The 19,586-nt window shown below is 43.3% G+C and overlaps 1 protein-coding gene across 1 annotated transcript in view; it reads right to left on the reverse strand.

Annotated features, from left to right (window-relative positions):
* The window catches only part of ARID5B (AT-rich interaction domain 5B), a gene marked incomplete at its 5' end in the record, with an annotated part of 189,140 nt that overhangs the window by 77,780 nt on the left and 91,774 nt on the right, over positions 1-19,586 (reverse strand). The window contains one exon of the mRNA XM_082854706.1: positions 18,897-19,127. Coding sequence (XP_082710832.1) covers positions 18,897-19,127 — 231 coding nt within the window. The remainder of the gene's footprint in view (positions 1-18,896; positions 19,128-19,586) is intronic.

Consider the following 19,586-nt stretch of genomic DNA (forward strand, 5'->3'; position numbering starts at 1 on the left):
AGTTCCCTCTCCTTGCTCAGAGCCTTGTATGTAATTAGCATATTTTTCAGACTGGTAAGAATCTGACCATAAGCAGCATCTGAGAAGTTTTCCATTCCAAACTACTACAAAGCCTTTTGTACACAGCCTCATAACACACTTTAAGAACAGGCATGCTCTTCAAAATATACCAGCCCTAAGATAAAAGAACTAACAAATTTACTGCCACACAAGCCACTGTACTGAAACACCCTAAATATTTATACTAACAGGAGTTGAAAATAGTGTCAGAGAAACAATGCCAAAATATTTCCTCCACTCATTAATAGCAACTGTCTTTGGGAAGACAGATGCCAAAAAGCCAGCACTTTTCTAATTCACTGGGTCCCATGACATGTCTGTTATTACAGGTTTCATAAGGAGTTCACAGACTGGTCGATTTACGGGCAAAGGAAAATAGTCTTTAAGACAATCCGTGTTAACATTTAAAAAAAAAATCTCTAAAACATCTCTCTGAAAAGTACCAAGTTTTGATTCTAAGATGCACAATTCTTTTCACATTTCAGGGTCTCCAGGACTGGTGGTCTCCCAATGAACATGTTACAATTATGCTTTTATACTTCCTAGCAGCGCACATAAAAATGACGTGTATTACAAACATGTTGTCTTAGATCTGATGAACTACAGTACCTAGTTGTTTGGTCTGTATCGGGGTCAGCGGATTCTTCTGTAAAGGGTCGGGGCGTAACTATTTTCAGCTCTGTGGTGCGTGCTCCACTTTGCTGCTGCAGCACGAAAACAGCCATAGGTAAGACACATAAGCGCGTGAGTGCAGTGTGGTGCTGTTCCAATAAATCTCTGTAGCATGGCGACAGCCCAGAGGTGGCCCGTGGGCATGGGATGCCCTAAACTAGATTGTCAACAGCACATGATGAGAATGGGCCCAGCGGGGAACGGGGCACACTGACAGAACATCAGGCGTGATGCTATACCTGCTGAAGGCATGGACCTTGTCACACGCTGCGGTCTTCCCGGTCTAACAACTCACCTGCCGCAGGATATCAGTACAGGTCAGATAAGGCTGAGGCCACTGACCATGTTTAAACTCACATGAGCCAATCACTAAATGGTCATTCCCCAGGGTGGGGAAGCAAGGACCGTGCAGGTGAATGTAGAGAATGTGGTTGGCTGCACCCATAGGAACACTGTTTTTGTCCTTTTTGTCAAAAATTTTGAGTACAAGCTGGATTCTGTACTTATTATTTAAGTAAATCAGAGGAGTCAACAGTTTACTACAAAGAACAGCACGCCCTGTAAGAGTACCCGTTCTACAGGACACGGAGCTGGGTTCGAATCCCAGCTCCACCCCTGGAAGAACTCTACGGAATGACCTCCTTCAACAGCTCTGAGCCTCACTTTTTTCATCTGCAAAACAGGGATAACAACACCTACCTCAAAGTATGGTCGTGAGAATTAAAGGAGATAATGCAGGTAGTTAAGTGTTTCATAAATGGTAAAGTTGGCTTCACCAAGCCTTTCACATGATTCATTAAATGGATATCATTCAGGGACACAAACTGTATTTAGGCACCTCTCTCAATACAATAAAAGGTATGAGCTACTGCTATTATATATACTTTTTCTATTAATTTTTATTGGAGTATAGTTGCTTTGCAGTGTTGTATTACTTTCTGCTGTAGAGCAAAGCGAACCAGCCACAGTATACACACAGTCCCTCTTCCTTGGAGTTCCTTCCCATTTAGGTCACCACAGAGCACTGAGGAGAGTTCCCTGTGCTATACAGTAGGTTCTCATTAGTTATCTATTTTATACATATGAGTGTATGTATGTCAATCCCTATATATATATATATATATTGGGATTAACCAGAATTCTCAGGAAATGAGCTGTCCTAGTTAACAAAAATATAAAGTTTACAGAGAACCATTACAAATCATTATTTCACTGACAGAATGCAAGAATGCGAGAACAAAAGGGGATCTTAAAGATCATGCAGCCTTGGGGTTCTTAATCCAAGGTTTCACACAGTCTGTGAACCTGAAAAATACATGCAGAATTTTCTATATTTGCTTGATATGTTAATTTTTGCTCATAATAATGTTCAGAGCCATGATGATGATGATATCTGCATGCACATTTTTATCAGAAGAAGATTTATAGCTTTCATCAGATTCTCAAAAGGGGCCGAGATCCCAGAAAGCTCAAAAATCCAGTCCAACCTTCCATTTCACATGTAAGACATGGAAACAAGAAGTCAACTGAGGGGGCTTCCCTGGTGGTGCAGTGGTTAAGAATCCTCCTGCCAATACAGGGGACACGGGTTCGAGCCCTGGTCTGGGAAGATCCCACATGCCGTGGAGCAACTAAGCACATGCGCCACAACTACTGAGCCTTCGCTCTAGAGCCCGCGAGCCACAACTACTGAAGCCCGCATGCCTAGAGTCCGTGCTCTGCAACAAGAGAAGCCACCGCAATGAGAAGCCCGCACGCCACAACGAAGAGTAGCCCCCGCTCGCCACAACTAGAGAAAGCCTGGGCGCAGCAACAAAGACCCAACTCAGCCAAAAATAAAGATAAATTAATTAATTAAAAAAAAAAAAAGAAGTCAACTGAGTTGCTGAAGCTCCCTATTTAGTATGAGGGTCAGATCTGAACCCAGGTCTCCTGACTTCCACCCAAGTGCCCTCTCCTGTGCTTTTTCTTAGTTTCTCGGGAATTGATAGCACTACCGTATTCTCTCTCCAACGTCCTGGCTCTGCACTAAAGGCAAGGCCTTCACCTGAGCCCACTGCCTAAGAAACAGACCGCAACTTCTGCTGCTATTTCTTGCCACACTGTACCACTCACGTGGGCACCAGCTACAGCCCAAGGTTCCTCCATCATGCCTGGACAGAAGCAAACAAGGAAGGAGGAGGTGGCGGTAACAGTTACGTTGTCAACTTCCATTCTTCGTTTACCACTGCCAGCGACGCCAACTTTAGGCAATCCCATGACACTGAGCCTCAATCTTAGGTGTGCATGAAGTGTAATTAAAACATGGGACATTCCCCATTTAAATTCAGGAGGTCTGAGACTAAAAGTCAAAATTTTAGCAAGTTCTTCAAGAGACTGCTGAGGAGGTGAAAATCTCTACCTAAACTCACTTTCTTGCCTAAGCGCAGTATCCACTGAAGAAATTTTTTCCTGTTGTGCTTTAGAGCTGTACAGAAACTCAGGGTCTTCATTCTGAGCACTGGTTCTGTATCTTCAGCCATAGCTGTGGAAGGTTCAGAAGATAAGAGCTGATTGTGAACTCAGCCCATAGCAGGCTCTGATTATCTATCTCTCCACTATTGCTCAGAAGGAAAATAATTTTGGCAATAAGAGATTCCTGGAATTTATCCTAAAGAAATCATCAAAATGCTGATATTTGTATAGATAAAGATGTTCATTACAGTGTTAATTATACATTATACATTAAAGCAACAAAACAAAACTCTGGAGGAAATGATATAAACTTCTAACAGAAAGGGATTATGTAAACTCAGATACATTCATTTTATGTACTATTATGCAACCATTAAAATGGTGTTTATAGGGCTTCCCTGGTGGCGCAGTGGTTGAGTATCTGCCTGATAATGCAGGGGACACGGGTTCAAGCCCTGGTCTGGGAGGATCCCACATGCCGCGGAGCAACTAGGCCCGTGAGCCACAACTACTGAGCCTGCGTGTCTGGAGTCTGTGCTCCGCAACAAGAGAGGCCGTGACAGTGAGAGGCCCGTGCACCGCGATGAAGAGTGGCCCCCGCTTGCCACAACTAGAGATAGCCCTCGCACAGAAACGAAGACCCAACACAGCAAAAATAAATAAATTAATTAATAAACTCCTACCCCCAACATCTTAAAAAAAATGGTGTTTATAAAAATGTTGATAATAATATGAGGAAAGGTTTATTTTGTAATAACTAAAATTTTAAGATACAATTGCATATATAAGATGTTCTCAATAAAAATGCTTTGGAAAAAGACTGGAAGGAAATGGATGAACAATGATGAGATTATTCATGCTATTTAGGTAGGCAATATCAGAGTGGATGAGAACACCAGCTTTGAAGCCAGACAGACCTGAACTGGAGCCCAGCCTCACCACTTACTAGCTGTGTGGCTTACTTGCTGTAAACTTTCTGAGCGTCTGTTTGTTCCTCTGTGAAGTGATAGCTAATACGAGCCTCCTTATAGGGGTGCTGTAAAGATTTTTTTTTAATAAATTTATTTATTATTTATTTTTGGCTGTGTTGGGTCTTCATTGCTGCACATGGGCCCTCTCCAGTTGTGATGGGCGGGGGCCACTCTTCATTGCAGTGCGCGGGCCTCTCACCACGGTGGCCTCTCCTGTTGCGAAGCACGGGCTCTAGGCACGCGGGCTTCAGTAGTTGTGGCACGCGGGCTCAGTAGTTGTGGCTTGCGGGCTCTACAGCGCAGGGTCAGTAGTTGTGGCGCACGGGCCTAGCTGCTCCGCAGCATGTGGGATCTTCCCGGACCAGGGCTTGAACCCATGTCCCATGCATTGGCAGGCAGATTCTTAACCACTGCGCCACCAGGGAAGTCCCGGGGTGCTGTAAAGATTAAGCAAGAAAATGCATGGGAAGGGCTTAGCCTAAGGCCTGACATGTGGTCCATACTCAGAGAAGAGTGGCAATTATTATTATTATTATTATACTTGTATTTTCCATAATGGAAGTAATTTCATGAGAAAATTATTTTGAAAAACATATGAGCTGGGTTTTTTTTTTTTACTATTTTTTTCCTATTGTACAAAGGGGATGGGGGATGGGGAACATCTGGTTAACTGAAGATTCTGGTTAATTAGAGTTTGCTGCATATAATCTTGCAGCTGTGATGCCATACCCTTCAGCACTGGGTCACACTTGCGGGGGAGAGCATTTAGGCACAGGGTGAGAAGCTGATGCTCGAGTCCTACTGAGGTCCCACCACGACTGCACTAATGTTTAGCCACTGATTTTCCTGATCAGTTCAACTGCCCAGTGGGGCCGGTGACACCTGTCCTCTTGGTTATATAGAGGTGTTCAGAGGTAAGGCATCAAAGACTGGGGGAAGATCTTTGAAATGTCTGAGGAAGGCTCTTCCAGGAGAAGGACATTCCTCTTGTGAGCTGTGAATGCAGGGCTGAGGACGAAATGAGCAATTACCAGGGCTGGCAGTGGTGAGACCACACTCTACAACTCTGAGGTCACCTCCTCAGCTCGCGATGATGAGGTCAGCAAGTCAAGTAAGGCGGGGCTCCACAATACTCCCTGTTTGTTCAAGTCCTCACACATTTCATATCTTCCCTTCTTTCAAGAACTATGGGACAGGGCTTCCCTGGTGGCGCAGTGGTAAAGAATTCGCCTGCCAATACAGGGGACACAGGTTCGAGCCCTGGCCCGGGAAGATCCCACATGCCGTGGTGCAACTAAGCCCGTGCCCCACAACTACTGAGCCTGCGCTCTAGAGCCCACGAGCCACAACTACTGAGCCCATGTGCCACAACTACTGAAGCCCGCGTGCCTAGAGCCCGTGCTCCGCAACAAGAGAAGCCACCGCAATGAGAAGCCCGCGCACCGCAACGAAGGGTAGCCCTTGCTCACGGCAACTAGAGAAAGCCCGCGCGCAGCAATGAAGACCCAGTGCAGCCAAAAATAAATAAATAAATTAAAAAAAAAAAAAAAGAACTATGGGACAGAACGTGCTCCCTAGAGCATAAGACCTGTCATCGGTGCTATGATAAAAACAAACCTCAGAAGAACCAACTATTACCAACCCCCTCCTCCTCTCTGAAAGCCCACGTGCTGGGGATGGGGCAGTAGTCAGTGCCCTGCGAGAGTACAGTTTCTGGCACTGTGTGTGATATCTTCGTTAAAATATTTTATCTCTTATTTAAAAGACCCACCGCTCATGTCTGGGACTGTGAGGAAGAAAGTGTGACCTGCTAAACCCTGCGTGTGGTGAACCCGCCTCATGCAGGATCCCCTGTGGAACTCTCCTGTGAGCCAGAAGACCTCATCCTCATCCATAAATAACACAGAGCAAGTCGGGGATCCATAAAGTATCCTTGGCCGTACGTGCCATCCACTAAGTAATCTTCGGAATAGTGAATGTTACACTGGCTAAGCCTCTTCCTTCCCAACACTTTCTGATATGATTCCAGCCTGAACTGTAATCTATATATACTATGTTCCTGATCCAGAGAACCCACATTTAATTAGAACTTGCCAGTGTTCTGTATGCTAACGGTCCCTCCACCATTCCCTTTTTTTTTTAAACATCTTTATTGGAGTATAATTGCTTTACAATGGTGTGTTAGTTTCTGCTGTATAACATAGTGAATCAGCTATACATATACATATATCCCCATATCTCCTCCCTCTTGCGTCTCCCTCCCTCCCACCCTCCCTATCCCACCCCTCTAGGTGGTCACAAAGCACCGAGCTGATCTCCCTGTGCTATGCGGCTGCTTCCCACTAGCTGTCTATTTTACGTTTGGTAGTGTGTATATGTCCATGCCACTCTCTCACTTCGTCCCAGCTTACCCTTCCCCCTCCCTGTGTCCTCAAGTCCATTCTCTACGTCTGCGTCTTTATTCCTGTCCTGCCCTTAGGTTCTTCAGAACCTTTTTTTAAAGATTCCATATATATGTGTTAGCATATGGTATTTGTTTTACTCTTTCTGACTTACTTCACTCTCTATGACAGACTCTAGGTCCATCCACCTCACTACAAATAACTCAATTTCATTTCTTTTCATGGCTGAGTAATATTCCCTTGTATATATGTGCCACATCTTCTTTATCCATTCATCTGTTTTTAGTTTACACCTATTTTTAGTTTTTTAAGGAACCTCCATACTGTTCTCCATAGTGCCTCTATCAATTTACATTCTCACCAACAGTGCAAGAGGGTTCCCTTTTCTCCACACCCTCTCCAGCATTTATTGTTTGCAGATTTTTTTGATGATGGCCATTCTGACTGGCGTGAGGTGATACCTCATTGTAGCTTTGATTTGCATTTCTCTAGTGATTAGTGATGTTGAGCATCCTTTCATGTGTTTGTTGGCAATCTGTATACCTTCTTTGGAGAAATGTCTATTTAGGTCTTCTGCCCATTTTTGGATTGGGTTATTTGTTTCTTTGATACTGAGCTGCATGAGCCGCTTGTAAAGTTTGGAGATTAATCCTTTGTCAGTTGCTTCATTTGAAAATACTTTCTCCCATTCGGAGGGTTGTCTTTTCGTCTTGTTTATGGTTTCCTTTGCTGTGCAAAAGCTTTTAAGTTTCATTAGGTCCCATTTGTTTATCTTTGTTTTTATTTCCATTTCTCTAGGAGGTGGGTCAAAAAGGATCTTGCTGTGATTTATGTCATGCCTATGTTTTCCTCTAAGAGTTTTATAGTGTCTGGCCTTACATTTAGGTCTTTCATCCATTTTGAGTTTATTTTTGTGTATGGTGTTAGGGAGTGCTCTAAATTCATTCTTTTACGTGTAGCTGTCCAGTTTTCCCAGCAACACTTATTGAAGAGGCTGTCTTTTCTACATCTTATACTCTTGCCTCTTTTATCAAAAATAAGGTGACCATATGTGCATGGGTTTATCTCTGAGTTTTCTATCCTGTTCCATTGATCTATATTTCTGGTTTTGTGCCAGTACCATACTGTCTTGATTACTGTAGCTTTGTAGTATAGTCTGAAGCCTGGGAGCCTGATTCCTCCAGCTCTGTTTTTCTTTCTCAAGATTGCTTTGGCTATTTGGGGTCTTTTGTGTTTCCATACAAATTGCAAAATATTTTGTTCTAGTTCTGTGAAATATGCCATTGGTAGTATGATAGGGATTGCATTGAATCTGTAGATTGCTTTGGGTAGTATAGTCATTTTCACAATGTTGATTCTTCCAATCCAAGAACATGGTATTTCTCTCCATCTGTTTGTATCATCTTTAATTTCTTTCATCAGTGTCTTATAGTTTTCCGCATTCAGGTCTTTAGTCTCCTTAGGTAAGTTTATTCCTAGGTATTGGTATTTGATTCTTTTTGTTGCAATGGTAAATGGGAGTGTTTCCTTAATTTCTCTTTCAGATTTTTCATCATTAGTTTATAGGAATGCAAGAGATTTCTGTGCATTAATTTTGTATCCTACTACTTTTTGTATCCTGCTACCAAATTCATTGATTAGCTCTAGCAGTTTTCTGGTAACATCTTTAGGATTCTCTATGTATAGTATCATGTCATTTGCAAACACTCACAGCTTTACTTCCTCTTTTCCGATTTGGATTCGTTTTATTTATTTGTCTTCTCTGATTGCTGTGGCTAAAACTTCCAAAACTATGTTGAATAATAGTGGTGAGAGTGGACAAACTTGTCTTGTTCCTGATCTTAGAGGAAGTGGTTTCAGTTTTTCACCATTGAGAACAATGTTCCGCCACCATTCCTTGATGTCCACAATGAATTCTGATATCTGAACGTGAGAGGTGGGAAAGGTGGATGCACTAATTTCTGGATACAGGCTACCATTTGCCCTAACTTAAGGATGCTCCTCGACTTCCTCAGAAAGAACAACTTAGAGGCTGTGCAGACTCCAGGGACTGTTAAGCTTCGTAACAAGTGAACAATCTTCAACCAAAGACACTGACCAATTTATGAAGACTGTTCCTCTAGTTTGAAAAGGTGAGTAAATGTTGAGAGAAATCTGGTTGCTTTGAGCTAGACGTGTTCCCTTGAGAATTAAATCAACTGGCGATGAGCTAAAGTTTAAAGATTGAGGTCAAGAAATACTTGACTCTAAGGAAGGTGCTAAGATAGATGATGGAGATTTGAAGCCCTCTGGAACCTAGCAGAGTTTTTATATTATTTCCACAAGCATATGTTGTTACAAAGATGAGTATGGCATGATTCTTACCACCCCCCCCGCCCCCCGCAGGAGCTTAGAATCTAGTGAAGAGAAATGCAGTTGACGCTGGTAACTTTAATACCAAGCAGAAGGAAAAAATAACTTTGGAAAAGTACTGAGTAACACGAAAGGGATAAGGAGCAAAGTGTCCAAGATGATTATTCTGAAGCTACTCGTTCAGCCTAGAAGCAGCCCTTTAAACAGCTAGGAAATCAAGCAGGCACCTCGCTCCTTTACCCGCTGCTGCGAAGCTCGTGCAGCCCTCCCTCTCTTATACACCCAAACAAACATTTCCAATTTAATAAGAGACACACTGATTTTTCCTCCAAGAGGTTTCCTCTGGCTCTTAACCACAACGGGGCCTGTGAGAGAAGGACTCAGGAGCACGTGAGTCTTCAGGGGAAGGTGACATCTTCTAGGAGGAAAAAAAAATGTTCTGCTCGTGGAGGCTGTTTTTTTGTCTACGCGGAAAGCTAAAAATGGCAGAGGAAAGAAACCTCATTCTCTGAGCTTCAAAGTCCATAGTATTTTCCACCTCCTCACCTGAAATAACTTCCTCCTTTTTGAATCCCTCAAGGTCCAGCTGAAGATCCACTTCCTCTAAGAGGCCTCCCTGACCTCCGCACCCTCTTCTGTACATCTTTTAACTCCAGGGGCACCTAGACTTTGACCTTCTCAGTTCGCCCTTCACAGACTGCCCGGCAGCCTCCACGAGATGGCAGAGCTTTCCCATTTGCTAAAGCTTCACGATGTCACCTCTCTGAATGCCAAAGTAACTCCAGACTCTTAGCTCCACGCTCCTCTCACGCTGTGGTGGAAAGTGTGCTCACGGAGGTCAGCAGCCCGGGAAGGCGGCGCTACAACTCACACGTCAGCAGCACGTGAGACCTGTGACCCTGCAGCCACCGTGTGACCCTAAGGTTGCTCATGGGCCAAAGGCAGGATTGTTAAAAGGATCTCAGGTAACAGTGGCAGTGACCACTGCTCTACGGTTTATCTCAACCACCTTGATCTGTAAGTGTCTTGAGAACAGAGACCAAGATCCCAACACCTGGAGCTCTGCCTTCAACAGAGTTGGTGCTCAGTGAATGTGTGGATAAGAACCCAAGAAGCATCAGAACGCACAGCCTTCTTCTGCCCAAGTCCCACGTTCTTTCGTCCTCCAAGATGGCGACCGGATAGCCAGAAAGGCAGTTCAGAGAGGAGTCTTAGGGAGAGAACTTCTAGGCAACTTCCAAAGGGAGCGTAAAGCCCAGATGATGGAATCAAGGCCCACGCCAGCCAGCAGTGAGGAGATTTCCTGAGCAGGCATCACAGCTAGCTCCCTTGCCAAGAGCCTGGCTACTCAGCGTCCTTTGAAAACCCATTTCCAAATCATGGCAAACGAAACTTAATTTTTAAAAGGGAAATGATTTATGTGCTACAGGAATAAAGAAGTGACAGAAGCAGGAAAGCTTGCATACATTTCATTTCTTGAAATTAGACCTATAATTTTTTCATTAAAAACAAGGATGCCAAGTTGGGAAAGCCAGTGCACTCTGAGCAGAAAATTACAGAGAGGTGCGTAAGGAGAGTCCTGTCAGCATCGCAACCCCATGCCTTAAAACGAGTCTGGGAGAACACAGGCTAGTTTACTACTGCCCCCCTCAACTTCTGAAGAGTTCCAGCCCTTAAAGGGCTCGATACTCACATCTGCGTCTCTGATGGAGTGGGAAGCCACTGGGAGATCTGAGCACGGAAATGGTCATTCCGACTGCTGTCTTGAAAAGAGACCAAAGGACAGCAAGGGCAGAAGCAGGGAGACTGGTGTCACATAGACAAGAGAAGACACTGGCATCAGAGTTTCTTGATCCCAATCCAACGGTTTCCCTATTTTGAATCTTTACCATCAGTCCTTGCTAAACCACTCCAACACATACCAATCCCTCTAAATCCTACGGAACCTATTTCACGTCGATCAGCTAGAGACCTGGTGGTCAGTTATCTGTTTCCTGTCAGCCTGACGATCTGCGGAAATCCGACAGCTCTTCCCGAGCAGGGACCAAGGTGGGAGGCACGCAAGTATAACGGTTAAGAGTCACACTGTGGAGGTTCAAGTCCTGGTTTTACCACTTGCTAGCTGTGTCATGTTGCTGTGCTTAAGCGTCCTCATCTGTAAAATGGCAGAGAGCAATGCTATCGATACGCAGTGTGCACCTATCCGTTCATTCATGTAACCGATATTTATTATATCCCTACTCGTGCCAGGTATTGTTCTGGTCCCCAGGCCCATGGTTGTGAAAAGACAGAAGAGCTCCTTGTTCTTAAAGAGCTTACATATAGTATGGGTGGGGAGGAAGCAGACAGACTAAAACACGTAAAGAGACAGATATAGGAGTTCATTTCCCATAGGGATGAGGGACAGGAAGATAAGGATACACTGGGTGATGGGACAGAGCCAGATCTGTGGAAGAGGGAAGGTCAGAGAAGACTTCTCTGGGGAGGAGACATTTGAGCTGAGGCTGGAATGACGAGAAGAAGCCAGACCCATGATATCTGTGGAAACACATTCCAGGCAGAAGGACAAACAAACAAGTATTTCTGGAATGAATGGATGTCGAATGAGTTTAAGTGGCAAATGATACCTCATTTTCCCTAGGAGGCTGTATAGGTACGAAATGCTTTCGTGCATGTTTTTTGAGGCATCCCTGTGGACCCCATATGTGGTTAAGGTAGTACTGGGTAGTGCAAGAGGTACAAGAAGATTCTGTGAACCTGAGTACTTAAGCAGTACTTGCCATGGTCCATGTAAGCGCTTTAAGCGATTAACTCATTTAATCTTCACAACAGCCCTGAGAGGTATGGTCTACGCCTGGGAGGTGTGGTCATGGCTATCCCACATTTCGCTAATACCCTTCCGGCATACCACACTGTAAGATCCTTCAGAGTAGGGTATTTTTCCGTCTTGTTCACAACTGTGTGCACGGGCACCACTTGCCGCACTGCAGGTATTGAATAGATATTGGTGAAACACAGGAATAGATATGGGCACACTGTGTATCAGACAACGTCCTGGGCCCCAAGCATCCCCAGAGAGCCTCACCCAAAGTCCAAGGAACTTAAATCAATCCAGTTTCCCTGACAGGATAGAATGAAGGAGTTTAGAGAGAATCTTCATTTATCAAGAAGATTTTAAAAATCAAATGAACACAGGCTTACTCGGGACCTCACTCCACCAACCCTCCCCCTAACCAGCACCTTTGCCTGTGATTTTTCAATGACCTGGCTCCTTCCTGTCGTGTGTGTGGTGTGTGTGTGTGCGCGCGCATTTTAACTGATAAAAATATCTGTTTCACCCTGGAGAGGAACGTGTTGATCTTGCTAAAGTAATAGGATATAACTTTCTTGCTTTTCTCGATAAAATCCTAGGTGAAATATTAGTCAATATAGACACAAATCCTTTCTTCTGCGGTGAACAGAGTGTATTGAACCCATCAGTCCAAATAGTTTCTAATAACCTATGGAGTCCACTCAGTTACAAAAGGAGTCCAGAGTTATTTTAAAATACATTTTAAGTTCTAAAAACAGAATAGAAATCCACTCATCCTACCCACTTCATATATCACGACTCTGTAAATTAATTTACAGTAGCAACATAAAAATTCTTTTTATTAACCCCCAAAAGGGTTGGCACCCTAGCTTCCAACGCCTCTGCCCAAGGAGGCCTGTTCTCCAGTCCTCTTTGTGTCTCGCTGTCCTGGAAGCCAAAGCCCTATGTCCACCATTCCACGTACTCTAGAGCACATCCCACACACCTCTACCAGCAGACGTATTGCGGTTTGGGTATGTGGTATGTGGTATGATGAACTTAACATTCTCTCTGGCCCTGCTTTGGCAGCTACGTGGAATAAAGAGCAGGTAACCAGGAGTGGTCGTGGTTAGACCATCCTCTATGATAAACAGAACCTCTAGAAAACTTCCAAGACAAAGCAGTCCTCCAAGCGAGATCTCTGAAGGTGAAGGTCTTCTGCGGAAACAGCAATGTACAAGAAGCACAACTCCTCTGCCACCCGGCTTCAGTTAAAGAGAAACATCTGCCTTGTTATCGTTTGGGAGGTGGGTGGGCACTGTAGGCAGGCAGGCAGGGGAAGCCTGAATGTGGACATGGGCCAGGAACAAAGCCATCAGATCATCGAAATCCACTGAGACCATGAAACCTACTTTGGCAAGAAAAAAATGTTTACTCACTTGCAAATTCCCATGATCTTTAACAAAACAACTGCCTTTCCTTTCATTTCCAGCAAAGCATGTGATGTTTAGAGGGGAAGAGGCAGTGTCCTCCAGCTCGTTCTTTACACTTCAAAATAATTTTATAGGTCCTGAGTTTTCTTTCATAAAATGTCAAGGTTTCATCCCCTCTTCTGTTTCCCTCCCTCCCTTTGCTTTTTCTTCTTTTGTCTATAATGTCATTATTTCACCCCACAGGAAAATGGAAAGTTCAGGGCAGAGTCAGAAAAGCGTCTTTAAAACATACTGTAAAAAGTAGAAAACTATTCTTTTCCATTAAGGTTCCAGTAAGAGCCCCAGAGTCTTAGGAAAACGGTTCCTTTATTATTCAAAGAGGAAGATGGGTTTAGATGACTACGTACAAGTTGTCTGAGGCCTAAGACTCCGACAGAAACAATAGAGAATCTTCATTTATCAAGAGAATTAAAAAAAAAAAAAAAATCAAGCGAATACAAATTTTTTCTGAGCCCAGCAAGTGGGCTGTTACTACTGGATTTTATAGATGGGACAAGTGAGGGGCCTTACGTCACTTGCCCGGAGCACAGCAAATCAGACGGTTGAGCCTTGATTAAACCGGGGCTATGTGCCTATAAGCCTAGCACTCTTTTTATTCAATACTATAACATGTTACCCCGCAGCCCCTCAGCAGAGGCTATGTCTTAATATTGATGTAGCCAACTTCTCCCCGGGGATCAGGGTTCACGGTGTTCTCCATAGGGACCAAACACCAAGATGACGGTCCACCTCATCTCTGTTCTGTTCGGGTGATTTACCACATCCTTCCTTTAACCTCATCCCACTCCTTGGTCAAGAAGCCCATGCACACACGCACACGTGCACACACCACCTGCCAAGGAACTTAGAAGCATGACTTCTTATGTCTCTCTGCAATTCCAAACTCAAACCAAAATAAACCATACTTTTATTAATTTTTTAACCAACCATATCTTCATCCATTTAGCCTCACCCACCTTTAAAAACTGATTTCACCTCATTTACATTGGGTCTGCCTCACATCTCTGATAGAAGCCAATACCTTAAAGTTATCCATTTATCTACCATACTGCGGGTGCCTCTGTTTGGATTTAGCTGTCGACACCTCACACATGTGCAATCAATTTGTGTGATATTAATGTAAACATTGTACATTACAAACTGGTGGACATTTTATTGTTCTAACAGGAAAAACAGACAAAATGTTTGCAGGTGTGTGTTTTCTCTACAGCACAGAGGATAACCCACTATAAATGACGGTACGTGTTTTACAAAAGGATCATCACATTATAAAAAGAGGTAAAAGTAAGGTGGGGGGCTGTCAGAGAAGGTCTTATGCTAGCAGATGCTGACAGGACAGTGGGGGGCAGGAATTATACGCAGGGTAAAGATTTTATGAAAAAAAATTGCCATTCATAATGTCACTTTCCCCTCATTGTTATTATAAGCTCATTTCCTAATGGCATGTGCAAGACAACCAGTTTTCATAATGCTTTAGTGCGGAGTCCATTGCTTTAGTTTTAAAAATAGTCAACTCTCTCGTGCTAAGAAAACAGCACATTGCCTTTCAGAGCATTGTAACTGACAAGATGGAAGAAAGCGGGCAGGATGTTGAGGCTGAAGCTTTTCAATCACCTAACATTAATACGATTCAATTTATGCTTATGTCATAGGTTTAGACATTGTGCTGCACTGTAAGCAAGGAAGGGACTTGAATAAAATACACTGAAGAAAGCAGATGGTATGCTATCAAAACCCTTCAAGCCTAAAATAACCTTTCCCAAGTAAGGAGAATAGTTAATTAAAACCAGGATATATTTACTCTATGCTGAATATCTCAATGTAAATAAAAATCAAAATGACACTACTGTCATGTGGGACTAAATGATGAAATTTCATCTATTCTCTTTTTCTTTCATAGTTTCTAATCAAACTTTTCATTAAACAGCTTCATAAAATTCCATGGAGAATTTATTTACAGGGACTCGCTGCAGACTTAAAAGCCTTACTTTTATTGTTCAATTAAATTTGTTATTCAGTGGACGACATTAAAACAATGGGAAAGGGGTGGGGTGTCTGAGCAGTTGGGCAAGGCTGCCACACGAGCAAAGTCCATTTTCAGAGATGAACCTGGGGAATGGGAGTAAGCTGGATGGCACACAGAGGAAACGAGGGGACATCCCTGCTCGAGAAAGAAAGCCCAGATCCGTTCCAAAGCCGTGGCCTGGGTTTGTCCCAGCCCAGGTCCACCGACTCACATTCATGTCCTACTGGTAGAGAGGGCATCAGGCCATTTATAAGTCCCACACAGAGAGCACGGCCTCCTGAGGGTGATGACTAAGGGCAAACAAATCTAAGAGAGACCAGCAGCTGACCCAGGGCAAAGGCAGCCATTCCTAATGGAGGCTGGACCTGAATTTTAAATGAGCTAGGTATTTCCAAAACTTTTCTAATAACCTCTCTACCTATTTTTATTTTTTAAAAATTTTTATTGGAGTAGAGTTGATTTAGTGGTGTTAGTTTCAGGCGTACAGCAAAGTGAATCAGTTATGCATATACATGTATCCACTCTTTTTTTTTTTTTTTTTTAAGATTCTTTTCCCATATAGGCCATTACAGAGTGTTGAGTAGAGTTCCCTGTGCTATACAGCAGGTTCTTATTAGTTATCTATTTTACATATAGCATTGTGTATATGTCAATCCCAACCTTCCAATTTATCCCTCCCCTTCCCGCCGCTTCTCCCTATTGTTAAAAACCAGATCCAGCTCTGCCTTTTCCATAAGGCTTTCCCTGACCCCTCACCATGATATGACCATCCTCTCCGGCCAGGCCACCTCCTGCATGCCTCCAGCTCACTGTGAAATGCCTACTGCACGTGCCTTCTACAACACTCACCCTATACTTCATCACTGACTTTCCTGTAACATGAGTTGACCTTTCAGGTGCGTTAATCCTGTCTTCCCCAATTAGATTTTAAATCCTCAAAACAAGCAAGGACTGTGTTTTATTTATCTTTGGAACACCCCCCTCCCACCCTCACTCCGTAAGCCCATTTAATAAAAGAAAGCAAAAGATATATTAGTTAATAAGATAAACATTATTTAATCGTAGAAAAGCAGACACTGTCCTTTCGAGGAGGGCCTTGGAGGTATTTTATAGCAATTTATGAATTTCACGTGTCAAAGGCGTAGCTGCTAAATGCTGCGCACTCTTTGCCATCAGCTCCACCATTCATCCACCTGGTGATATGGCTAATAAAATTTGATTTTTACAGCCTAGGCATACTGTTACCTAAATTACATCTGACCAATTACTGGAGTCGCCAAACGTGTGGTACAGAATATATACTGTGCAGAAAATTCATCTGTGGGCCCCCCGGCACTCGCGGTAATCTGACAGAAGTGTTTCAGTCATCTGGCAGTGTTTAATATTAGGAACATTTGTTTAATGCCAGTCACTAATTAAATTTATGTTCTTCCACCAACTGTTGGTTGGAGAAACCCAACCCCGCGTTTCAACAAACCCTTTAACCCATGTTGATTTCAAATATAACCAGTTGGAGGTTTAAAAGGAATTTCTCTGGAAATTGAGATGTATGACCAGAAGTGCAAGGTGGGGGAGGGATGTTGGTGAACGTGTTCAAATTGGGTCAGAATAAGCTTTTTTTCTGTTCACTTACTAAAATGAAACCCTGTAAGAAGTCCCAACTATCTGAAGTATACACTTAACTAAAAAAATCTGATATTCTAATTTTTTAGACTAGCCATCTAGAAGCTCTTTAAAGGTACCTTCATTCCAAAAGAAAGCTTCCACCTTAAGAGTCTGGAGAAGAAAAACAGCATTAAAACTAGCTATACCAGAAGAAGATTCCGGAAAACATTCAAAAGTCAGATGCTTGTGTTTGTGAGAACATTTAAAACTAATTTAGTAACTCTTAAACAACCATTGTGGTCGTTGTTAAACTGCAACTTCTATTACCAATTCTAGACACAACGGCTTTGAAACTCCATGACTAATAACTCTTAAATTAGCCAAAAAGGTTAAAACATGTTTTCATTATATTACACTGTGAAACTCTAATTTAGAATACTCTTAAATGAGGGAAAGCATTTTTTCAGTTCTATTTTGTTTCAGGAATTTAGACACCTCTTGAGCAGCCAGCAGGACAGAGAAACGCTTTGTCCTGGGAGTAGGGGCTAGAGATGAAAAACTCAAAAGAGAAGTATTGAAAAGGGAAGATTTATAAATGTTGATCTGAAAAGAGAGTATGTTTTAAAAATGTATTAGATACATTCATCTACTTGAATAAAAAGGTTATTTGAACATTAAGAACGATAAGAAAATCATAACTTGCATAAACACTACTACTCTCTTATAGACCGAGAAGCCAGAGTTGTGAAAGGCACCTGGAAAATGTTTGTAACAACCAAAAAAAGTCACGTCTAATAAACTTAGGTCCGCTTCCTCTCTTTTCTCCCTTTGTTCTTGGATCAAGATGAACCGTCTGGTCACCTTACCCTCATCTGCCCACACACCTACTTAAAATACCCCCGCAGCAGCTCCAGGGCTGCTGGAGACGTGAACAATCAGACTGGAGAGGCCACCGTGGACCCCCAAACCACGGTGAGGCCTGTAACGGCTGAGCAGAATAATCTGAACCTGAATAATCCGCAAAATTAGGCATCCTCGGAAAGACATTACCCAACAGGATCAAGGAATGTTCTGCCCCAAGGGACCCCCTCATACTCTCTAAGCCAAGGGTCTCCACTGCGTCTGCACCCAGATACCCACACGGGAGCCAGCGCGGCTCAGTCATCACCCCGCTCACTCTACGGTGGTGATTCCCAGAGAAGGGAGAGGGTGAGAGTTGGGGGTGTCTTTGCCCCTGTAAGTATACGAACTGCCAGGCGACACGTGTACTACGATGACGTGCCCCCTGGGTATTCTGATGTCCCTGCCCAGCCTCTTGAGAACCACTGATATGATCCAATCTCTTCAAGAAAGAGATGAGAAAGTGAAGATGTGAGAGATGTGATTTTATCTTGCCTCCAGTCTTTCACGGCATCATGAAAGGTCTTCTAAACTTAGGATGTGCTCTCTTCTCCTCCTTCCTTTCTATCTACAGAGATCTCATGACCAATCAGCTGAACAGAGATGCAGATACAGATGTGTGTGCACATATCCATCTCTGATGGGCACAGTGTATAAAGATATATGTATATGACAAAATTAAGGGGCATGGGGATCTATTATCTGTCTATATCTATCTATCTATCTCTATCTACCTTATGATACTGAGGTGGTTAAACTGGTGTGTTTTTTTTAAACTGGTGAATTTTTATAGCTCCTTATACCACTGAAAAGGAAGTGATCAGTTAAATGAAGAAAATCAGTATCTGAATAGCCGAACCCTTTTAAGAAGCAACTAGCATAAAAGCTTCCTGTCCTATAAAGTCCAATTTCAAGGTTGACCAAGCAACTCCAGACTCTGTCTTGAACAACAAATTCTAAAGAATAATCCTGGGCCCTGGTACACACAGGCTGCCAGGTAGGCAATGACGTCTTATGCCGCAATCATTGGGGGAAGGGGAGGGGTGGGTGGCACACTGGGCTTGTCGAAGTAAGCCCCGTTCCCCATCGCTGCTCTTCACAAGAACTGAAAACAGCCAGACACACACGCACAAGTTTCATGTAGGAAAAGAAAAAAAAAAAAAGACTCACCAAACTCATCGCATATGCTCTCATTTTCTATGAGAGTTGGGTGGTCAAAGGTGTCCCGACAGTACAGGATCTGAGGGTTCTTGCTGACCACTGCAATGCCCCCCAGGGCCAACGCAAACTGGTCCGTGAGAATGGAAGACGGCTTATCCTGGATGCGTTTCAGCATCGAGCGGTAGCGGCAGTACTGAGGGTAGCTGAGGACTATCACGTTCGTTTCTTCCTCGTCCTCCCCTAGACAAACGAGAAAACACTTCCATTACCCTTTTCGCTCCAACAGAGAATTGTCGTGGTCCTGGCATCATTTCAATGACCACCTCTGGTTTTGTACTAAAAGTAGAGTCTTCAAAAAGACTCTCGTATCAGTTTATCTTTAGCGCAGTTCGGCTACTGCCAGCATCCTCTCAGCACCATCACCCCTCCAGATCCATGAAAAAACCTCAGGCAGAGAAAAGGAAAAGAGTGGGATGGATAACCCCACGGACAGATTACGCAATGTTTAGGTCACCGGCAAGCAGCAGAACCAGAAAACCGTCTTGAAAGAATCTGATGTATATATATATATTTTAAGCATTAAAGGCATCACCGTAGGAAAAAATCAGAATTTTGCTGAGCTTCTTTATACTTCTTTCCACAGTTTGGTATTGCTTTTATTTTGGATTATGTCATCTTGCAGCGCTTAAAGCCCCTGTA

The sequence above is a fragment of the Leucopleurus acutus genome, assembly GCF_964270905.1.
Source record: "Leucopleurus acutus genome assembly, chromosome: 14".
Classification (NCBI taxonomy): Eukaryota; Metazoa; Chordata; class Mammalia; order Artiodactyla; family Delphinidae; genus Leucopleurus; species Leucopleurus acutus.